The sequence below is a fragment of the Stegodyphus dumicola genome, chromosome 1 (genome assembly GCF_044657685.1).
Source record: "Stegodyphus dumicola isolate Sdum_Otavi_A_Nest chromosome 1, ASM4465768v1".
NCBI classification, from domain to species: domain Eukaryota; kingdom Metazoa; phylum Arthropoda; class Arachnida; order Araneae; family Eresidae; genus Stegodyphus; species Stegodyphus dumicola.
The window spans coordinates 66,988,934-67,013,612 of record NC_140768.1 but is presented as its reverse complement, the minus strand read 5'-3'; the positions used below and the strand labels follow the sequence as shown (position 1 = coordinate 67,013,612).

The 24,679-nt window shown below is 30.8% G+C and overlaps 1 protein-coding gene across 1 annotated transcript in view; it reads right to left on the bottom strand.

The window, feature by feature from the left end:
- Positions 1-17: 17 nt before the first annotated feature.
- The window catches only part of LOC118189924 (uncharacterized), a 49,627-nt gene continuing 24,965 nt past the window's right edge, over positions 18-24,679 (bottom strand). The window contains exons 6-9 of the mRNA XM_035360641.2: positions 21,406-21,492; positions 9,212-9,435; positions 5,021-5,074; positions 18-4,080 (exon numbers count right to left, since the gene is read on the bottom strand). Of these exons, the coding sequence (XP_035216532.2) occupies positions 3,256-4,080; positions 5,021-5,074; positions 9,212-9,435; positions 21,406-21,492 (1,190 nt within the window). The 3' untranslated portion in view covers positions 18-3,255. The remainder of the gene's footprint in view (positions 4,081-5,020; positions 5,075-9,211; positions 9,436-21,405; positions 21,493-24,679) is intronic.

The window sequence follows — 24,679 nt, the reverse complement described above, 5'->3', positions numbered from 1 at the left end:
AAAAAAGTCTTACTTTGAAAAAAATCTCAGTTTATTAAAATTTATATCTTCACACATGAATTGCGTAACATTCATCAAAAATACTAAAATGGAAAAAATTAGCTTCCATTTGTGAATAAGAAATTTTTCGCAATCATCAAAAATAACCTATAGAATAAACAATACAAAAGTAAACCAATCTCACAGTAATGAAAATAATGCACAGACTTTCAGCAATGTAATATTACATTGTCATACAACATATTTCTTGGGGAAATCTCAATAAAACTGATTTATGCTCCATTACCTACTTAAAATAAATATTTAGAGTAACAGAATTTTTTTTAAAACTTTGTGCAGAGAATTCTAATCTATGACATAGCTGCCAACTTTAAAATATGAAAAACTGGAAGGTTCTTGTACCTAAAACTGACTAGAAAGAGTGAATGCTTTAATTTATCAAGGCAATTTTAAACACAATGCAAATAAAATTAATAATTAATGCACACAATTTTGTGTGGATAAACTTAGTTATGTACCATATATTGATGTAACACAAAGCGAAATAAATTACTGATTGGTTTAATATTAGATTGAATCTTCATTTGAAGTTCTTCAATACGATAGTTTAACGCAATTCAAATAAAATAAAATTTAATAAGAAAAAGAATGTTGAAAATTACTAGGGGTGAGGGATGAAATCTGAACAATTTAAATTTTATTAATTCAATAAATTTCTTGTATTGCTGAAAATCATTTCCATTAGTAGACTAAGAATTAAAAATTGGGAAATTTGGTGATTTCCATGAGACTGGGAAATGTAACAAAAACTGAGAGAGTTGGCAGCTATGCTATGACAGAATGACAATTTGGAATTCAGCACACAGAGTAAAAAGAAATTAATAAGCGACACAATTTTAGCTGCTTATTCATTACACCTTTCCAAAGTTTACTATACAGGACAAAGTAATAACATTCTCCATTGTTATTGCCTTGTCATAAAGCTATTTACACTGAGGTACCTTTTAATGTTTAGTGAAGCCAGTATCTCAGAAACACACTCAGTCCATTTTGCAGGCAAAATCAGGAACTGCCTACAAATGGCTACAATTTAGTTTGTGGATACTGCAAAACCACAGTTGATGAAGAGGACATGAATAGCAGTATTTACTACTCAGGAGTCCTCAGCATCTATTCCTGATAACATTTATCACTTAATACAGTAACTTAACATTTCACACATCCTCAAATGGCATGCAAAACAAATCATTCCAACACAAAATGAAGGATGATCTTGATCAGATATATGAGTTTTTTAAGAGTACACTAGATGATTAACAGCAAAATGCAAGTGCTAGGCAGCATATGAGGCACAGTCGAACCCCACTATTACAAACTTCAAAGGACTGTAAGTTTGGTTCGCTATGTTTGTTCCTATAAGAAAAATGGATTATCTCATAAAACGTGTAAAAATAAAGAAAAAACTGATTAACATTGTCACACCTACCTGAAGAAGCCAAAAATAAGTCAAATTTAAAAGAAAAATCATTAAAAATTTAATTACAATTACAATATATGTAATATTTAATTTGTAGTTTGTTCATTTGCAGTCTTTCCAAAGTGCCTGGCAAATTCATTGGTCTTAGTCTCAAGCATTTGCCTAGATATTGGCCGATTACAACTTTTTGAATGGTGAACCATTTCAGCAATGCTCTTCAACATCCCTATAATCTAATTTTCTCAACATTTTCCTTGCATGCAAATTTTTTCCATGATAGTTTTTTGTATAGTATTATCTATAGATTAAGGTAAACTGTATTTAGGCAGATATTAATATGTTTTCAGTCATGTTGTACTTTTTGAATAATGTTCAGCTTATCTTTGATACAGAAACTTTATGTTTACTGCTCACTATGCATATGAATTTTTGACACAGAAATGGAGTCCAGGACAGTTGGCCAAAGAATATGTGAGAGTTTTGCTCTTCTCAAAAACATGAAAGAGGAAACTAATTTCATCACCTACATGCCTTATCTAATGTCCATTTGCTAACACAATCATTTTGCCTAAGATATATATGGTTGCAACACAAAGATTTCGAAAATTTTATAAAGAATATCTTATATCCTTCAAAAGAACTAAAGAATGCAATGGACAGCATTTATACTCAAGTAAAACAAACTGATAAAAATCAAAATTTTCATTCCCTAAAAGAAGAATCAAGTGCAAAGCCGCAAAATCTTGAGATTCACTATTTCTTCATACAATGAAATTTTCATCACAGCAGGAGCCTTGAACAGAATTCTGTCTGGCAGCTCTATGAAAGAATTTGAATGGAATCAAAGAACCCATTCATGTTTACAGTTAAATGTTCATGTACTCGTATTGTGTCTTGCAATATGTTTATTCTCCTATAGCTGGGAGTCACACCTGTTTCTCATAGCTTTTGTTTAGAACACAGAAAATAGTGGGGGGGGGTAAAGATAAAAGAAAAATAGGAATAAGGATGACATTTTTTTAAACATGGATGATTGGTAATTTTTTTCATTAAAATTTGCAAAAATTCTGAAAAAAACATGAAAAATATAAAAAACAGAATTTCAATTGATAACTATACAGTTCATTAAATCTGATTTTCATCCTCTTAGATGTTTGCTATAGCAGGATAAAATAATATGAAGTGCATATGAAAATGGATGGGATGAAAAGGTTTGTTCATTATATCTGGAGGTTCGTAATAAGCCAGGTTCGACTGTGTGTCATATTAAACCTTTCGTGATCACGGATATCTAAACACAGATAGACATTGCATGTGTACTACCCATACAAGGGACTCTCATGCCTAATATCTTGAATTCAGATAGTCTTTTTCTGTAAAAAAAAATAAATAAATAAATTTTCATATAAGGCATGCTTAATATCCAGATTGAATACCTAAAATGCATGTCAAAAGGAAAGTGCAAATGTGTCCATTTCAAGTAGCCTCTCCTCAATCTCCAAACTCTTAAGAATTTTACCTTTTAAGATATCTTTAAATAACAGTTTCCCAGAAGGGAATCTGAGATTTTGCTCATTTTCTAGATCATATGATTGATATTAAGTGCCTTCTATATCTTCTAAAATCTCATCACAGAAATGAAGAGATTGAATCTTGATATGTCATAATTATGGAAGTAATATAAGCAGCATGTTTGTTACAGCCACAGCTCGTATATTCGTATAAAATCATTTGCTGATATCACTCTGAATATCAGCATACTAGTAAAGAATTGCAAATTAATTTGTACATACAATTGGCATGTACCTGCAATTTCGAACATTTTTGGATATAGTAGTATAAGCTGCAACATCACTTTGTAGATAATCAGTACAAGTCTCAGAAAGTGAATTAGAAGTTACTAAAATCATATTAGGAGAATCCAACTGATCTGATCCTGAAGACACATCATTTCTTTTTTCTAAGTTTGCATCATTGCAGATGACTGTATCCATGTTTTCACTCTCGTTACTTTCATAAGCTGCAACATCACTTTGTAGATAATCGGTACAAGTCTCAGAAAGTGAATTAGAAGTTACTAAAATCTTATTAAGAGAATCCACTTGATCTGATCCTGAAGACAGATCATTTCTTTTTTCTAAGTTTGCATCATTGCAGATGACTGTCTCCATGTTTTCACTCCCGTTACTTTCATAAGCTGCAACATCACTTTGTAGATAATCAGTACAAGTCTCAGAAAGTGAATTAGAAGTTACTAAAATCATATTAAGAGAATCCAACTGATCTGATCCTGAAGACACGTCATTTCTTTTTTCTAAGTTTGCATCATTGCTAATGACTGTCTCCATGTTTTCACTCTCGTTACTTTCATAAGCTGCAACATCACTTTGTAGATAATCAGTACAAGTCTCAGAAAGTGAATTAGAAATTACTAAAGTCATATTAAGAGAATCCAACTGATCTGATTCTGAAGACACGTCATTTCTTTTTTCTAAGTTTGCATCATTGCAGATGACTGTCTCCGTGTTTTCACTCTCGTTACTTTCATAACCAGCCAATATGTAAGCAAAACTTCGTTTGGGTTTGGTCTTCTTTTTCTTCTTCTGAAAGTTTGAAGTAGTTAAAGAGTTATTATTGTTACATATTATGAAAGAGCATACTCTATATGTAAAAGAAAATACTCAAAAAGATCTGATAAAAATAGTTTAATTTATTCATTTGATAATACAACTTGGTTCTTGTGGCTACCACAGTAAAAAGTTTTTAAAAGTTTAACTCTGTTCTGAAAACAAAACAAAACATGCTACTCTGTTAATTATTGCAAATGATAATATGCCTTTTATATACCACCTCATGTACACAGAAATAATAATGATTAAGAGATTAGTGTTAAGTATAATTATATCTCCTTTAGATAGTGAATAGGCTTGTCTTTCAACTGATCATCTAAACTAAGAAACTTTAAAGAGCAGATAAGCTCAATCCTTTACAGCAAATTGATGATGATATTTCCATATTCTAACTGTGATCTTACATAAAGTTACATAGCACAGACATATGGCTTGCAGGCCACAATATGTCGATACAATTAGATACATTATTTTATAAAAATCACATTTTACTTAGTGTTCCAATATGAAGCAATTAGCATTTCTAATCAACCTTCAATTTAAATCTGCTTTCCAAAATATTCAAAGATTAAGGTTATTTATTTATGAAGAAAAATCTGTAGTTTCAGTTTTTAAAATTTTTTAAGCTAATTATATATAGATATTTTAACAGCACTGCAAGGGAAAATGCAACATCTATGCATCAATTATCCTTAATTATTACACTTTATCACTTAAAATAATTAAACTAGGTTACCCTAGCACATTTTCACATTCTCTCTTCACTTTTTGTAAATGCTGCATAGGAATATAATTTATATGAATACTTTTTGTAACAAAAAAAAAAAAAAAAAGAGAGAGAGAGAGAGAGAGAGATAGAATTCATGTATAAATGACATAAGCAGAAATAAAAAGAGAATTTGTAGGCACAAACCTTTCTCGATGGCCTATTAGGATCATGTCGTAAAGCATGTTTTGAAAGATCAGCCTGCATTATATGAAAAGAAAAGTAAAAATTTAAAGCACAAAAATTGAATAATACTGCATAACTGCACGAGTGACTTACATCAACCACAACAAAATTTGTGAATTCGGTAATTTCATACAAAAATTTCACTATTTCTATTTGCCTTTAATAAAAGAAAATAAAAATCTTTTTAAAAATTTGACAAGAATATTTTTTTAAATGGACACGTATATACACATTTACATATATATAAATAATATAAGAATCACCTATAAGCACTTTTCAAGCACATTTTAAGAAAAAAAAAATAAGCACCTGTCTAATTACATTATACACAACTGCATAACCTTAAAAGAAAAATTAGACTTGTAATTTAAAATATGAGAAATTCAGTATTTATTAAGAGAGAATGAGCATTACTCAACCATAAAAATTTAAATAACAGTTCAATTTACAGAACTAGTTTACAATGAAAGGGGAAAATCTATGCAGAACTAAATTATATTAGAAGATTTAATGATGAAATTTCAGATCAAATTAGAGAAAATAAATAATAATAAGCCGCATTTATTATATTTGCTTGGCACCTTATTTTCCACTCATATTAATATTTAAATAATTTAACTTTAATCAAGATTCTGAACATTTTCTAAATTTTCATTGTATAACAGTTTTCCATTAACAGATATTCCAAGCAAAGTAATTTAAGTAAAAATAAGTAAAAAAAAGGAACTTTCCTAAAATCTGAAGACGGGAAATTGCTTCATGCAGTCATCCTTAACCAGTAAATGCTTAACTAACCGGCATACTCGGAAATTGACAAATATCTGAAAACTCTGGACAGTCGAGCGTGACTGGTAAAAGAGGAAGGGGGTAGACTGTAGCCATTCTTTAGATTTTTCCACTAAATTACGCTTTTGACATTACAATATGTGCATCATTTAAAAAAATAGCCCAATGGAACTGAAAAATAATCTGCTTAGAAAGCATAATAAAACTCTTTTTATCTCTGCGAAACATTGTGAACGATATTGCGCAATATGTGCGATTTAATTCTTCCGCATGTGATATTACGCAATCGGAATCAACAGCTGCTGGTATTCAGAGAATAAATAACTAAATACAAAGGAAAACGCCCATTTGCTTCGTCCGATTTTCACCGTCATGCACTGATGTGGCATATTTATCATTGAGCAGGACACGTCGTGCTCCATGCAATATCCTTCCGTACTCATATTGATTAATAAAGAGATTTACTAATCTGGGGTGTTTTTCATTCTAATTTTGAACAGACTGCGTAAAATTTCCGGAATAGAATCATTCTTCACTTGGATTGGTAGGCTGCAGAACTTTTAGTCCTATTCAATCAGTTTGGAAAGTGACCAAAAAAAAAAAGTTCGTTGCTTGCTTTGCTGCGAACTGTAATGGTTTCAATATTTGAGATTTTTCGGAGAAAGGGGAGAACCCCAATTTCCATACTGCATATTGCATTGGAAAAAAAAAAATGACTATTCGATTATTTTCACTTTATTTATGCCATTCCGAATATTATTCCTTAGAAAACCAATCTGTGTTAAAACACACTTACCCATTTTTGAAGTTTTATACCTCAGCAGTTACTGAAAATATATTATTATAAATATTCATACATATGCTCATAGTATAAGCATACCGATCATAATAAAAGCAAATATGAACTGACCATGCGAAACGAGAACGTAAATTATTAAAATCTTAATAGAAATTCAAACGTGTGTAGTATTGGGCGACAGCAAAAGAATACGGAATGCACCAGAATTTTCTACCACTTTTCGCAATTCTTTGAGCAACAGAACGTTGCGCACCTGTCTGTACTCGCACTCATCAAAGGTTATGTTAATGCAGAGAAAGGGGAGAAAAGCTATTTCTGGGAGTATGATTCACCATTTGACATTCCATTATAAGGAAAAAAAGTTGTTTATTTAGTTTCGGCTTTGGTATGGGGAAAAAATGTGCTACTTTGGTAGACGGTTGCATGGATTTTTGGTGATTAACATTGGTGCAGTTTTTATAATCGTCAGCCATCTTGAAAAAGGCTGTTTTTTTATGTATTTTACGCATAATAAAGTATTCAAAACTTTAAAAAAAAAATAAATAAATATTGTAAAAAATAATAGATTAATTTTTTGTTGAAAATGTTGTTTTTTAAGATGGCAGGTAAATGTAAATAAATACACTTACTATAAGTATAAAATACTAAAGTAAGGTTAAATTATTACTCTCAAATAGCAAAGAAATAGGAAAAAACACCGCTATAAAAACATTGCACCAACATTTAATTGGATTAAAATATTACTTAAATTGAATATCGAATTAAAAACATAATACAAACTTTTGAAAGAATTAAAATATTTCTTAAATTGAATATTGAATTAAAAACCTCATGCCAACGCTTAAAAGAATTAAAATATTACTTAAATTCAAATCCTTTAAAATAAGTTTTATGCCATATAATTATTTAACATTAACACATATGTGGCAAAAAATATCTTGGCACATTTTTAAAACAGTGTACTAATTTTTTAAATAAAAATTGAAGTATACAATTATAATACACAAAAATATGAACTTACATTTTTTAAAAATTTTTTTAATATTAAACCTATCATATATTGATAAGTACAAAAAAAATCAGAATCATAATTTAGATATCAATCAAAAAATGCGAAATATTTAATATAATTTTAAAAATGTAATCTAAGGGAAAAAATTTGTAAAAAAATTTGAAAAGGTAATCTAAGGAATTCGAAGAGATAAATAATAAAATTTTAAAATGGCACGGTAATGCACAAATATTCAGTAACCAATCAGGGAGCTGATTACAGCTCGTTAATGCACAAACATTCTGTAACCAATCAGGGAGCTGATTACATCACGAATAGAATTAAAATTATGTAAATATTATACATAATAAAATCATTTAAAAATATGCAAAATTAAATTGTATATTAATATTTAAGAGCCATAAATAATGTTTAAAACAAATTAAATTTATAGATATTAAAACCAATTACTTTTAAAGTAATGTGACATTCATTACATCATCCACAATATAAAATTCCATAAACTATCATAAACAATAAAATTTTTATTTCAAATAAAAATGCAAAATTAAATTGATTTTTAATATTTAGAAGAAGTATATTTAAAACATGAAATTTATGCATAATAAAACACATTATTTTTTAAACAAAATGACAACAAAGTATCGGTTACCATAAATAACTTGTCTAGCAATGGGTTTACCATAAGTCATATCGCTCGCAAGAAGAAAAAAAAAGCCAAAATCTGTGCAACCGTCTACCAAAGAAGCCACAAAAAAAAAAAAAAAAAAAAAAAAGGCCGCTAAAAGCAAAAAGTAAGCACTACAAACAAAAAAATAAGTATTTTAGAGAAAAATGCAAGCACCTATAAGGGTTTTTATATTTTATTTTCAAATATAAGGACTTATAAGCACTTGTAAGGAACGCTACGAACCTTGATTATAATTATTATTTATGAAACTAGCATTTTTAAGTAACAATATTTCTTACTATTAACAAGCAAACTACCACCATAACTGTAAAAATATAATTTAAATTAAAGCATTCATTTGCATTTGTATTGGTAGAAAGATATGCTTAACACAATCATAAGTATTTTATTATGCTTAAGAAATTCTGTGTACGTATCTACTGTGCACTTTAAAGCAAATCTTTTAGCATCCTTTCCCTCAATAATCCTGTGTTTTAGAATTGAAATTATAAAATTTGTTTATTATTTGCTGCAGGATCTGTAGCAGCATCAGCTGTATCAATGTTTAATTATTCTCAGTTAATTACAAAATATTAACAAGGATGTACAACAAAAACCATTCTACTGAATATTGAATTATGAATATAGTAAAAGAAAACTATGTTTTCCTTCACACTGATGAAAACTTAAACATGCATAATAAATATTTTTAAAAATTCAATTTTATAAATATTTTTCAGCTAAAATCTTCACATACTTCTAAATCCCTATTAATGATGCACACATTGCTTCATTAACAATCTAACAATACTAACAATTTTAAATGACTCCATGTATTCTTGCACAAAACTGTATGGTATATCAAATAAGGAAATGATACAATACCTCTGTTTTGAAAGCTTTATGGCAATGTTCTTCTTGGCATACGAAAGGTCTTGCTTCATGGTAAGATTTTATATGATTCTTCAAATTACGTTTGTGGAAGTAAAATCTGCTGCAATTTGGCACAGGGCAATCAAAAACTTCTCTTTCTTCATTATGCACTAATTCATGTTCCTTTAAATTTGATGACCTAGAGAATTCTTTATTGCATGATGCACATTTATGAACTAGAAGATAGAATGTATATAGTTATGTATAAAGTACTTACGAAAGAATTAAAATTCAAAATATACATACACCACACACAGGTTTTTTAAAATTTAATACTTAGTTAAAGACAAGCATATATTGATATGAACATTTCTGAAATACAAGTTGTTTCACAAAGTGTACATGCTATCAGTTGGGTAACATTTTTCTATTTGAAGGTCATCAGTTTGTTCTTGTTACCGTGTGTTAGCTTCCTTTTGTAGTTAAATTAATGACTGTAAAAGACAAACATTTATTCAGAGATAAATTGTACTTGTTACTTAATAACCTACACGTAATATATTCGGAAATGCACATAACATAACAGATGTTCTTACTGCATTGTACCGATATACATTTCAATTGTACATCCTCTGAATATACTTTTAAAATTATAAATAGAACGGCATCCAGAAATTAGCTGTTGCCATTTCTCAATAGATATTTTGTCTAATAACAATAAATAATGTACAATTGTGCTTATAGGTGAAAGACCGAAATTGGAAAATGCCAACTTTCTCCAAATATGTTGGTGAAAGATTGAATATTGCATTACATTCTTGTACATTCGGACCCTCACCAGTTATGTCGACAATCACAGATATGCTCTGGTGTAGGTCGAAAAGAGAGGAGTAGACAAAGAGGCGACTGGCTGTTTCCCACCAAATCCTTTGTTCTGGTGGAAGTCAGTCAGTTTGTCAGTCTTATACAAGATTTGATGGTGCAAGCAACATTTTCTTAATTTTTTTTTCCGGTACCCTAATTTATACTAAATGGATACTGCAGTGAATCATGATCTTTTTCTTTAAAAGTTAAATGCATTAATTGCAGGTAAACGAGAAGACAATTGCTTTTATTTTCTCTCAAGAAAAATACCCTAAAATACTTTCTGAAGTGGTTTCTACTAAAACTAAGTGCAACACACCTTTGGATTTTAGACAACTAAAACGTTTTGACGTTTTAAAAATTAATGATGAAGAGAAGTTAATTGTACCATTAAAACCAGTAGAAACGAATATACAGTATTATGTTACCAATGAGGAATTGTTCAGTATACTATATGAAACTCGCACCAGAATAGGCCACGGAGGAAGAACACGTATGCTTAAAGAGTTGCAAATTAAATACAAAAATATTACATATGAAGTTGTAATGTTGTATTTAAATTTATGCGAACAGTGTCAAATGAAACACAGTGCACCTAAGAAAGGTATTGTTGTGAAACTAATGATCAGTTCTGAGTTAAACTCAAGATGGCAAGTTGATCTGATAGATCTGCAGACAAACAGAGATGGCGAATTAAGTTCATAATTGTGTATCAAGATCATTTAACTAAGTTTGTTCAGCTATGACCTTTGAAAACTAAGAGAACTGAAGAAGTAGTGTATCACGTTCTTGCAATGTTTTTAACATTTGGTGCTCCAGCAATATAGCAATCAAATAATGTTTTACCCTTTGTTCAATTTGCCAAGAACACTACATACCACGATGGAATATGCCAAAGTCCTTATGAAGCCATGTTTGGCGTTAAAGCAAAGAGAGGCATAGTATCATCTTTTTTGCCTAGCCAACAAATCGCAAATATCGAAACCAAAGAACAACTCGAAGAAATTGCCAATACTTTTGAAATCGAAAAACTGGTAATACATCTGAAAAAAATTTGAGCGGTGGTCATACCGAAAATCATATTCCAAAGAAAAATATTGAAGAGGACTTGCAATCTACCACGTCTTTACATCAAGTTCCGACTGAAAAACACAAGATAATTTCTATAAAAAGAGTGGCTGCGAAAGAGAATCTTCAACTGCAAGCAACAAAAATGTTACGGACCTCACAAAAACAATTTCCTCCTGCTCAAATTGGTGATACTGTACGAATACAAGTCCCTGATGTCGACTGTGGTCGTACAGATAATCGAATGTGTTAGTGGTTGTTGTTGGAATAGAAGACTCCAACTTCTATAAACTTGCAAACGAAAATGATACCCTCAAGCAGCTTTACACACATAATCAGTTCATAATTTGTAAAGAAAAGTTACTTTCCATAGATGAGATTTACTTTCATTAAATTTCGCTAAGAGAAGCAGCTGCAGCTAATTCGAAAAGCTTTGGGCAAGGCTATACACACTGTCATTGCAAAAGGAAGTGTTCCACAAATAAATGCAGTTGTAAAAGCAAGGGCCTCTTGTGCAATTCAAAGTGTCATAATAGTTTAAGTTGTTGCAATAAATAAGATTTGAATCACATAATTTAGTAACTTTTTTATTACTATATTTTCTTATTTAGAACATAATGAATAATTAAGTAAGTTTTTAACTTCTACTATTTCCCTTTCTCATTTTGAATGTACTGTGTCTTTTGAGTTCTTAAGTTCTCATTTTAAGTCTCAAGTGCGTTTTTTCGTAACTGAATTACGCAGAAGAAAATATAATATTCTTATATGTTCAACATTCATCATTAGTACATGGTGAATGTCAACATTTACCGGTGTAAGTCAGAAATAAGAGTATTTGGAAAATATTTCGGACATACACTAATCGACTATGTGAATGTTGACATTCACCGGTGAAAGTCGACATTCTCCAGATTTCGGTGTTTCAACGTAACATTCTCATTAGTTTTGTTACAATTATTTCAACTACCTGAACATATGTCATGTAGTGGTTCATTAAAAGAAGCAATTCTGTATAATCACGAACAATCATTATATAGAAAAGAAGTGCTATGTCAGAGATCATTCATAATCTTCGTGCAATCATTGTGTCTGCTCTGAATAAAATGGATAAAATGAATATGTAGTTTCAGCACAGGCTACCTGCCATGTACCCCACTGCTGCAACATTCTCAGGACATTTCTCTCTTTTTCTCCTTTGCTTCACTTTGAGGTGTGTTCTACAGAAGCATACACGAAGGCTGCAAGACATGCCCAATAAAGTTTTCTTTCCAGGTCATGCGGTACTGTCATTCCAGCTGATATGTCCTCTGGCTTCTTCAAGTTACTAACTTTTGTGCCTGTGAACAAGATTGGCAGTTCTGTTAAAATAGCGGGACATTTCACATCATTATTTAGTCCTATGGTTTCCTGCTAGCATGTCAACCAACATTAATTAGTGAATTTTGTAATGTTTCGAGATTTTCTTCCAATCAGAATTTTTCTAGGGCTGTTTGATCTCACCATTTCAGCTGATACGTCCTTGTGCTTCTTCATGTGACTTTTAGCCTTCATAGCTGTGAAAGAGAATGGCAGATCTGTAAAAATAACTGAACATTTTTCACTTTTATTATGTCCTAAATTCTTCTGCTAGCATTGACATCGAGAAACTTTGTGTGAAGCTCTTCGATGAATTTGCGAAAGTGATTGTAACTGGGCTTATGATTCCTTGTTCCCAAATATTTGTCAATATTTCTACAGTTTTAGTATTGAAATAACACAAGTTTTTCACAAGTAAAATACGTGTTGAGTATATTTTGGTGCTATACATATATTTGGGCACAAGGAATCATAAGCCCAGTTACAATCACTTTTGCAAATTCATCGAAATTTTGGATAAATCAATGTCACTTCTCTTAAATCTTAGGGTATTAAGGCACACCAGAATATTACTGTTATATTCTTGCATTTGGGTTAATGCGGATGCAAAACAAGAACTTGCATCATAATTTTCTTTCATTTGGATTATTGCAGCTATAAATTTATTTCTACACCTACATGTCGACAACCTTGTTTCAAGAAAAGTTTCCAGGGTGCGAGATCTTTATGGTAACCAGGAATGGCCTTCAAGGTCTTGTGACTTCACACCTTACAACTTCTTATGGGGCTATTGTGAAGTCAAACATTTGCATGAACAAACCACAGAGTTCCCAAACTAAAAACATAAATTTATCAGACACAACCAACAAAGTAATAATTGCCAAGTAATTCAGAGTATACAGAGTAATCATTGTCGAATAATATAGAGTACCATATTTACTCAAAACTAAGACCCACTTTTTGCTGTAAAACTTGGTAGGTTCTTAAAGTGTGACATTTTGATAAGGGAAATTACAAAATGAGAGGAAAAGTTTAATTATCATACTGCATGAATAATTATCCTGTTTAAATATTGAATAAATCTACAGGTTATTATCATATAACTAGATATAACTGTTGTTAATTATAACAGTTGCATCTAGCTGAGCAATTTCAGTTTAGCCTGGCAACCAATATACTGATATGCTAAAAGTAAACAGATAACAATATATCATTAACTTTTATTTTGCCTTTGGGCCACAATTTATGTTACTACTGTAGAGTTCTAACTGAGTACATGCTTATATCAACGTCCTTCAAACCCTTCTACACTGATAAGTTAGTTATCACTCTAATCTTTATTATGATGACAAAGTCTTACAAAAGTTAACCCCCCTTTTTTAACTCCTTAAATTAAGAGAAGGCATTACTCGTGCTACAGAATATAACTTTACTGGTATTTGAAATCACACAAGATGAAGTTAAATATAATTAATGTAATCTGAGACTAAAGGAAATTTTAAATAGTTTTGATGGAGAAGTGGAGGAGCTCCAAATTGTTCTGGTATGTTTGTTGGTTTCTGAAGATAGATTTGCTACAGCAGTCATTTTTTTCTGATTACTGGGTTGCAACACAGATCATCAGTTCAAGCTTGACTTCATCGAACAAAATCTCCTAATGTGGGTATTGTTTATGGGAATAGGCTTTAAAAAGGAAACATGGTCTTTAAGCAGATACATGATCACTGAGGTATTTTTGAGAATGAGCAGGCCAACTGCCACTAAAAAAGCAGCTTTAGACTACAACAAATGCAATTTTTGACATCATCTTTCCTTTTTAATACTTATTTTATTATTTCCTTTATTATCTTGCTTTATATCAAGCAAATAATGGAAAAAAGTTATAAATTGCAAACTCAGAATAAAGTTAAAGTGTTGCAGAACTGAAGATCTCTAGGCAATCCCCAGCAATCCATGGTGAGAAGCTGTTGCCCAATTCCAGCTCCTGACTAGACATGACTGCTTGGCAGAGCACCCCCATCTCATTGGAATCTTTTCAAATCCTGACTGCCCACTCTGTAATTCAGCAGACCCAATGAACAGAGAGCAATGTCAATGCACATCACTTCTTGGCAACTCTGAAATGCTAGAGAATTTTTGAGACAATGACTTTAGTCACTTTTACGTATATCTTTTATTGTTTGTTTGTACTTTTGTATTTGACCTGTCATTAGGGGGAAAATATTTGAGTCTACACATAAAAAAATAGTCTACTTAAATAATTAATGACATGCTCTTAACATCAGGTTGGAAAATGGCTCAAAGCTAGAACAAAATTTGGCAGAGCTGGTGATAGTACATAATTGCTAGTGACGCTGCCAGAAGCTCTACTCAACTGGGCTTGTAAACCATTTTTGCACATGGAAATTAAGTACTTTTATGGTCTATCTAAAAAAAAGGGGGGGTTGGACTTATCAGCAAATCAAAATTGAATAAATTAAAGCAATTATCCATGCTTGCACTTTATCTTTGTAAATACTATTTGAAGAATAAAACAGATCTGTTAGTAGGATGTATTATTATTAAACATAATGTATAGCATTTAATATAATTACAAAGGCAAATTCGAGAATAAACCAGCTTTATAAAATTTATCATTAAATTAAAAAAAGTTAAACATATATAATTTACACTTATAATTGTCCCACATATTTTAAAGAAGATTAGCAGAATTTTATTTAAGCTTTGCATAGATTAAAATGGGAACTAAAATCATAATCAGCATGAAGTACAACAAAAGCTTGCCTGTTGCAACTGCTATAGCTTGCTTAGTAAAAGAGACACCGATCATCACAATACATTACTTAACAATGCACAACAAAATATTTAAGTGTCTTTATAATTTTAAAAATTTCCAAATATTTTAGCTAATTTATATTACAGCGTCTGCAGAGCCACCCAGCACTAGCAAATTTGAAAGAATTACTTGAATTTGCCATCAAAGAGCTCTTTAGTGACAAGGTAAGAAAAATATTTCACTCCTCAATAGACTCAAGTTCTCTCCTTCAATGCGAAACTACGGAATCACATCATTCAACTGATAGATGTTGCCACAATTAAGCCTCTGCTTTAAAATACTAAAATGCTGAACAACTGCAGCCAAACTTTTTGTCATGAAAAACTGATTTAAAACTCTATAAGATTGATGAAAAAAGAAAAGAAAAATAACTTTTTTAATAATTTATAACATGAATGTTGGCTGGAAACAGTTAATTTTTTTTGCATGTTTTATAAAGTATGATTAAAAACTCAGTGGCATAACAGCGCTAGTGGGCCAAGGCCTGCACTGACCGAAATCTGCTTTCTTGACTGTGGCCCTGGATTGTGTGACCATAATATGGTCATACCATAATAGTGTGACCATAATATGGCATATGGCATATGCCCTGAACAAGTGGTCAGCTTGTCGCAGGACCCCCAGTGTTTAGTCAAGCAAACTTGGTACTCATTTTATTGAGCCAAGTGATGGAAATCAAGAGATAAAAGACTGAGTCGACCTTGCCCTTGAAATATAAGAAATATCAATTAAATTTTTAACATATTCTTTTATATGTTTGTAAAAGTAAACTTTTACGTTAGCCATATTATCGTTGGCTACTTTTACTTTCAATTGAATAGAATTTTCTGAGAAAGTTAATTTGATAATAACATTTTTAAAAAATGTGACTAAATAATTAAAAAGATTCAGTTTCTTAAAATACAAAACTTGCCATATTAAAAGTATACAAACTCAATAAAATTTTAGCATTTTATGAATCAAAATTAAATCATTCAATGATAAGTGAATCACACTCGTTTTATTACTTAATGAATTTAAGAGCTTTATTGAATAATTAACCCTCAGCTGGAGGGGCTGGCGTATGGTACAACTTTAGAGGGGCGGCATATGAAGTAAGCCAGGTCATTTTTCGAGCCTCTGCTTCATGTTTGAAACTATTTAATCTTATACATTGCAAGAATAAGGTGATTCGTCATAGTAAAAAGGATATAAGAAAAAGAATAACAGAAAAAAAAGGTTAAAGATGGAAATTTTGAATTTTTAATAAAGTCAAAAAATGAAATGCAGTGGAAATGTAATTTAAAGTTATACAGTATTCTATAATATTTTCTGAATGAAAATTATAATGAAAATTATAAGATCATAAATCAAATTTACAAATTATAAATATTCCATAAAGAAAAGTTCGGTAAGTAATAAATTTCACAAATGAAAAAAATTAAAAACCTTTTGCTACTATACTATAATCCTCTTCAGATTGTCCCTATTCACTGCAGCAGGGTTTGCAAAGTTGTACTGTCTTGCCCAGGTGATTTTTGCAGGTAAACTTAGAATACTCAGAACATTTTATGGTAGTGTAATTATTCTTCATTCTACCACAGTCAGTGCAACGTCCTTTTCAGCCATCTTATCCACTTCTGTTGTTACCAGCCTTCCAATAATAGCTTTGGAATGCAACAGGAGAAATGACATTTTTAGACAATTCTGAAGATGTGGTTTCATCAAAGATGTAGCTAGATTTTTCAAAAAAATATCTTCTAAACTTGATGGTTGCATTAAGGTTTGGTGAAGTTCAAGAGCACTTGCGAATTTATGCCCGCTATGTTTAGCAGTGCAAAAAATATTGCCATTGTCCACCTTTTGGTTTTTTGGGCGACAGTGAAATTACTACAAAGTTGGTCTACAGTGTCAACTTCGCCTTTACATTTGTTATAATGTAGGATTATTTGAGGTTTATTCGTTTCTTGGTCAATTTTGTCATCATCCTGTAAAGTAATGAGCAGTATTACACACTTATTTCTTTTCATTGCATACGAAACAATTGTCATATCCTTTTGAAAACCAAACAGTGAATTGCCAACTTATCTTGTTTTTGATGGCTGGAATTCACTTTGGAATGTCCTTTTTATTTTTTCTCAGAGTGCCCACAAGTGTTATATTGGTAAGAAGATATTGAGCTAGCAGGTAGCTTGTATACCAATTATCGGTCATCAGGTTATGGTTTGAACCTTTGTACACATCAATTAGCCTTTTGACAATGTCAATACTTGAATTAGAAGCCTTGTAAGGTCCTGCAGGTTGATTGCCACAACACATTTTAAGCTTCAATGTATAAAACGTTCATGAGTCAACAACTACAAAAATTTTCAGACCGTACTTTGTGGGCTTGTTGGGGATGAATTGAAGAAAAGAGCATCTCCTGCGAACAGGTTCCAACTTATCATCAATTGTGAGTTTGTCACCTGGTGTATAAAAGTTTTGACAGTTCTGATTGAAAGATTAAAAAATTTCTCTTAGTGCAGCAAGGTTATTAGTTTTTCTTCGCATATACCTTGTCCCTTTATTGTCGAATCTAATAGCATCACACAGGTTTCTGAATCGCTTGAGACCCATGACCCCTTGCAAAATTTCAATTCCAGTACCGTCTTTTGCCCATGCTTCCTTCAAATTGAATTTTGACATTTTTTTGCACTCTAATAAGAATAAAATCCCTAAACAGGCCAATATTTAACAGGCCACTCTATTAGTATCATACATGCTTGTCTTTGAGATGTTTTAGAGATCATCTGCAGTCCTGTTACATTTGAGGTAAATATTTGCACATTGTATGATAGCATCAATCATATTTTTATTTATGATTTTCTGGAAAGCAGAATATTTTTTTTCATTAAATTTTTTCGAGGCGTTCTGGAGAATTTACTCTTAAATGAAACTTTATTCCATTTATATGTTTCCTTTTCTTCTTTCAGAAACTTTCCTCCAACTTCCTTCTTTTTTAAAATTGTTTATCAAAAAAGTCCTCATATTTTAAATCTCTTATGTCATTTCCAACATCACTAAAATCGTCATTTGTTCGGGAAACATCATTTCAGGAAGGAAAATGAGGATGTTTAGAAACATTTCTCTCAATTTCTGAGTCACTTTTATGATCAGAATGTTCAATGCTTCTGGTTCATCAACATCAGATGCGTTATTCAAATTGTCGGAGTCTTCATCAACCAAGACTTCTTCTAAAATGCGCAAATAATCTTCAGGAGGTACAATATTCTTTCTGTACATACTTGGAGGTGCGGCGTACTGCATTCATCTACGCGACATGGTCACAATAACTGCTTTCAAAAGGAAGGTGAAAACCAGACTGACCAGAAATACCAGATGCATTGCACTCATGGAATGTTCCTAGGAGGGTACAGGAAGGGAGGGAGCTCAAGGGGTTGTCTAAAAATTACAGCCCAAAAGATGGCATTGGTGTACTCTGTACACTGACTCCTCCATTGCAGGGTTAAAATAAAATTCAAAATAAATAGTAAATTATTAAGTTCAAAATAGAATATGGAAGAAGTAACGGTAGAGAGTCTGAATGATGTAACTTTTTTTAATACCGGTGTGAGTTCCTGAATTAATATTCTAGAACAGGAATTCCTAATCTTTTTCTTCCCCTGACCCCTTTAAAAGAATAATTTTCTTCATCAACTTCCTTATAGTTTTCTAAATAATTTTGTTGTTGTTGTTGACTAATGCTCACTTGTTTAACCTATAGTCAGCCCAAGCCCATGAAATTCCTCATGGCAAGGAGTGCCTTGAGCACCTTACAAGTGACAGTGTGATTTAGCTCAGTTCTGCCCCCAGTTTTAATGGAGAGCACCCCAGGGATGGGTCTGAGGGTCTCCTACCCCCGTCTTTCCCTAAACATGAACCTCTCGTGAGGACTTTCGGCTTGCCGCATATTTAGAGTGCCCCCATGTCGTGTGGACACTATACATTTACAAATATCCATGTCTTCTCATCAGGGATTTGAACCTTGGCCCTTTGGCATGGCAGTCAGCGATGTTAACCACTATACCGGTTGCGTGACACTTCTCTGTAATATACAACATAAACATAATACACGTAATCGCACAGAACTTAAAAATTGGACTAAAAGTATGAACAAAAGTTTTGAAACAAATAGTTTATTAGATTTGTGTTTTATTATTTTTAATTTCACAAATATCAACAAGTTTTTTGAAAGAAAATCACAGATTCTATTTTGAAAAAAAGTTCAATTTTAATTAATGTGATGGTTGCACTCAATATATTGAAACAAAAGTATCTAGCAAAAAAATTGCTTAACTTAATTCTTAAATCACCTGATTCAAAAATATTCAACTTGTTTTCTATTGTAAATTACTTCCTTGACTAAAGCCTGTTTTCAGTAAGTAGGTAGGAAAAGTCAATGATGCTGTTTCAGTAACAATTTTTTTTTTTTTTTTTTTTTTTTGGAATATTTCGCTTGGAAGGCTTTTAAATTCCAAAATTTAGCTTAAACATGTGTTTTGAATAATACATGTACTTGAACATCTCTTTCAATGCAATCAACTTTCCTTTCATGACAATTTTAGTAATTTTTCCCCCTTATGATTTCTTCCTTGATGTAAGTTAATATCAGTATACAATTAATTATCAGTTCTACTTACAATTTTTTAATCAGTTGATTATGCTGATCAAATACCAATGCATATTTGGCTATTGACCCCATATACCGATGATATACCTTTTATGTAGCACATTGTATCAAATTAAGTATTTAACAAAATAAACTAACCTTCAAGAGTTTGACAGTTTTGACCATAGCCACAAAATACTAAAAATACATGAAGTATAAATTTTTATATTAATCCTCTTACAAAGAATATTTCAAATAACTAGTTGATCCTCATTGTACTACAAATAAGTAAAAAAAACACACTCTTTAGCATAGCAATTAATGGTCTTTAAGCTGACAACATTATATGATTTAGATCTTGTGCATTCAATTTTAAGATTGAATCACTAGGTGGAATAAAATAAACACTGGATCCTTTGACCAGAAGAGTTTGGGATTATCACTGGGTTCAGGAGATACCTCTATCATTTGGCAAAAAGGTCTTAACTCAACTATTTGTTTTCAGAGCTTTACTTTAAATTCAATTTGAACTAAAATATCTAGAAAACGTAAAGCTGTCTCCTTCAAAGCCTCCCTCCAAATTCTCTTAAAGTGAAATTTTAAGAAGAGAATTTGACAACACAAAATTTATGGAAATGTAACTGTAGGGAAAATAAAATTAATATTCTTGCTTTAACACTGAAAATAAATATTTGTAAAAGAAGGAAATTAAAAAAACAACAACAATTTGAACAACGAAGTTGTGTATTCAAAGCTGGACTTTCAAAATATATTTTGCTGAAATTTTTCACTCAGTGCAGTGTTTTAAGTATTCTAACAGATGAGCCTATACTAATGGAAAAGACACAAGAAATAACATCATGAGTGGATGCAAAAGGCAACTGTGTTTTCACTGAAGGGTTATATAAGTTTAAATTACATTACAGAACGTTATATCATAGCATAACAGAGAATCCAAAGCAGTCTCAGCTGAAATTGTTGAAGATTAAAAAATTTACCCAAAGAAGTATATGGATACCAGCTAAAAATATTTCAGTGTTAATGAAACCTTTTTTTTTTTTTCCCCCTCCTGTTTTCAAAATGCCCAGCGTCTGAAGGCCTTTACTAGTAAGCACACAGGTTTTTTTTTGCTTATCAGTGTATCTCATAGAATAAATAGGAAAATAATTATTAGCATTTATATAGCTCAGGTGTTCAAAAATGTATGAATAATTTGTTTAAGAAAGCATTTTACACATTACCTAATATATCTTAGGTTTACTTACTGATGCAAAGGATCAAAATTCAAAAGGAAAATACATATCAGCAGCTTAGTAATTAAAAAACCATGCACCCAATTGTAATTATTTAAATATGTGATAAAATATATGTAAAGCAAATCAAAGTTGAAAGAAACTAAATAAATTATTCCATACATCAACATAAAATTTCAGTGAATCAATAACTTAACAATACCTTTAGGATGACTGATTACATTGTGCTTTACTAATTGACTCCATTTTAAAAATGTTTTATCACAGTCTGGCTTTGTACACGTATAACCTAAAAAAAGAACATAGATCCAACTAATTTCACTTCAATTTACTGCAGACGAATGAATAGAGCAATGTATAAAGAATTTTAATATAGAAAGAGAATACTTATGCAATTTTATTATGGTTTAAAATCTTGATATTCAAAAATAAATAATATCATCAAAGCAAAATAAACAATACAGAACAATTAATCATAAATATTTTTTAACATTCATACTGTGTTAAATTCAAGACCTTTCTCACACGTGTTATAAGAACCCTCACGCACTGAGACAATTAAGCCTGAATTGTATTATTTTAGTTATTTATTATACTTGCACATGCTTTAGGCTTATCAGAGTCCTGAAAAAATAAAGTCCCACATCTACTTAACGCTTATCGAGGGCCGGCGTTAGATATCTTACCACCTGATGCAGTCTCTGTGTGTCCTAAATTCTGTACCAAGTGCTTTCCTAAGTTATTTTTGTCACCCTTAAATTTTGGGTTCTAGTGCTTTCCCTAAATTCTAAAAATTTTGTCATTCCCTTAATTTTGATCCTCGGTGCTTCTCTAAGTTCCAAAAATCTTGTCTTCCTTAAATTCTGCCACCCTGTGCAGCCATAAAAGCTCTGGCTTTATGTGAATAACAAATCAGTTATTCTTAATTCAAACAGCACTAAATTTAATCTTTTGGCTTATGAATATCATTAACAAAATCTATTTTTAGCATATGGAAAGATATTTTTGTTAAATTTTCCTCATCATCATTTTTTAGCACATTTAACTTAAATCTGTAATCACACCAAGTGTAATTAACACTCTGACTGCTCAATTTGTGGACCGAAATCGGTTCCAAAAATTTGACTCCACAGCTGCATATCATTATTTTTTTTATTTTTTGCATCATGAGAAACTAAACCAAAATCAGATGTTCCAGATCCAAAACCAGGAAAAAAACGAAAATCAGATGTTATCACCAAAAATTCTTTTTTTAAAATAAATTTCAGTCGAATTAATTTTAAAATAAATTTCAGTCGAATTCTCTTTATTGCATAATATAAAAAAGTAAAATGTATAAAATTTAAGAAAATATAAAGCACTGAGGGAAAAATACCTTAGAAATACAGTTTAGTATGATAGAGTTCAAAACACGGTTCAAGGCAAAGTCAAACTTCACAGTCTTTGCACCAGACTCAATAAATCTAATTAATAATTCAATAATTTAATTAAATAATCCAGATAATCGCTGAACGTTTTCTAGCAGCCATTTCTGTAAGAAAAAAGCGACAAAAAGTGAAGTTTGAGCACTAATACCATGTGCCTTCAAATGCCACAATTTAGCGGACTACTAACAATATCTGTTGGCCAAAACGTAAACTAAACGCCTAATACTGTTTATTTCAATGGTTAAACGGGAAAAAAACGGGATGCGCTCCTCAATAAAGGAAGAAAAATATATGCCTGGGGAAATCACGGGATGAGCAAATTTTGCTACATTTGAGTTGCCCGTGGAAATTGCTGAATGATCAGCCAGAGGGTTAATGTCAACAGAAAAGGTTATCATACTCTTTGTTATTCAATTAGTAACATAAAAAAAATTATTTAGGCATCACTGTGTGAGTCACTCAAGTTGTAATGTGCTGATAAACATGCAATCATGAAAGCTACATATAATAAATATAATCACCAGGTTTGTGTCAGGGATATAAAATATATATTAGTTGGAGTAAAATCAACAATGTTTCTATGTGGAATGTTCTAGTTTGAGATGTATACCAAGCTGATATGCAGCTGCCATTGAAATCATTGGATTTTGGAAATGGTTTAATGCGATAAAAATATATTTCATAAATGTCATTTTAACTGAGATGGGAATCAACTTATGTTTAACTGTTAATAACACAAGAGAAAACTGATTTTTGTCTTAACATAAAATATATCTCAATTTCAGATACAGCTTTTAAATGGCATAGAACTTCGTAATCTTTTTTAGTTTATATTTAAAAATTAGAACTAAAAAATGTTATTTGAAAAATGATAGCAATAAAATAATTAATGCAAGAAATTTTCAAATATTCTTCATTCAGTTTAGGGTGGAGGAAGCTCTGAAAATCAAATGCTAACTAACAGGTCATAAAAAAGCTTCTAAAATAATATTAATACGGGAAAACAAAGAAACTGATCAAATATGGATACACACAAAACTGTTAATGAACTCAACCATATCCTGCATAAAAACTTTCATTTTCCATACCATATATGGTTTCCTTTTAAAAATTGCCACAGAAAGGACATCAGAGAAATAAATAAATTACAAAATGAAAACAGAACAATAGCAAAATAAAATAACTATCAGTTTTTGTAAGGATACCATATTCCTCCTTTTTAATGGAGGAATAAATAATGAGTTTAATAACAGGACCATATATTAGTTTAAAATGCTTCCCAAGGAATTACTCCCAACATTTTAAAATTCTAATTATTTTGTTTGGTAAGTTACTTGCTAAACAGTGATGAACAAGCAACAGTTATATTTCAGAAAAGTTTAATTACACATTTTGCTTCAGTACATAAGTATATCCCAAGTAGCACACGATGTTGCAAACTGGTCCGAGAAGTTGCAAAGTAGTCGTGGTAGCTTCTACGACATCTTTACAACATTGCGATGCCGCAAAATATTTGCTATTGCATCCTGGCAATTTGACGACATCGCTGAAACGTCATAATATGACCGCTTTTAGACGTGGTCATTTTAGCAATTTTCTCATAAATCATCAGCGTTATTTTTAGAATGAAAAGAGGCTAAATCTGCCCTTTCAAGAATCCAAAGTTCACATAAGATTTGCTTTGCAATGTTTCATTACTTTATTTCATTTAAATATATTAATTTAAGGTAGATTCATCTAATGAAATATAAATTTAATTTAAGTACTTTTGAATAATTAAATTTAATTAGTACTAAAAATGCATGCTAAATTATTGTTTAAAATTTTGCTAAAATAATTAATACTTAAAATTTTTTTTATAAATATTATAGCAAAATATTTAAAAATGAAATTAACCTATAAAGTAAGTTATTAAGTTATGATTTTTATATATTTTTAAAAATCATGTTTCCGAAATCAATGCAAATCACATGTTAGCAATTACTTCACTACTGAAATATGACTTTATTTATTATTTTTGAAGTAAGCACGAATTTATTTGAATTAATA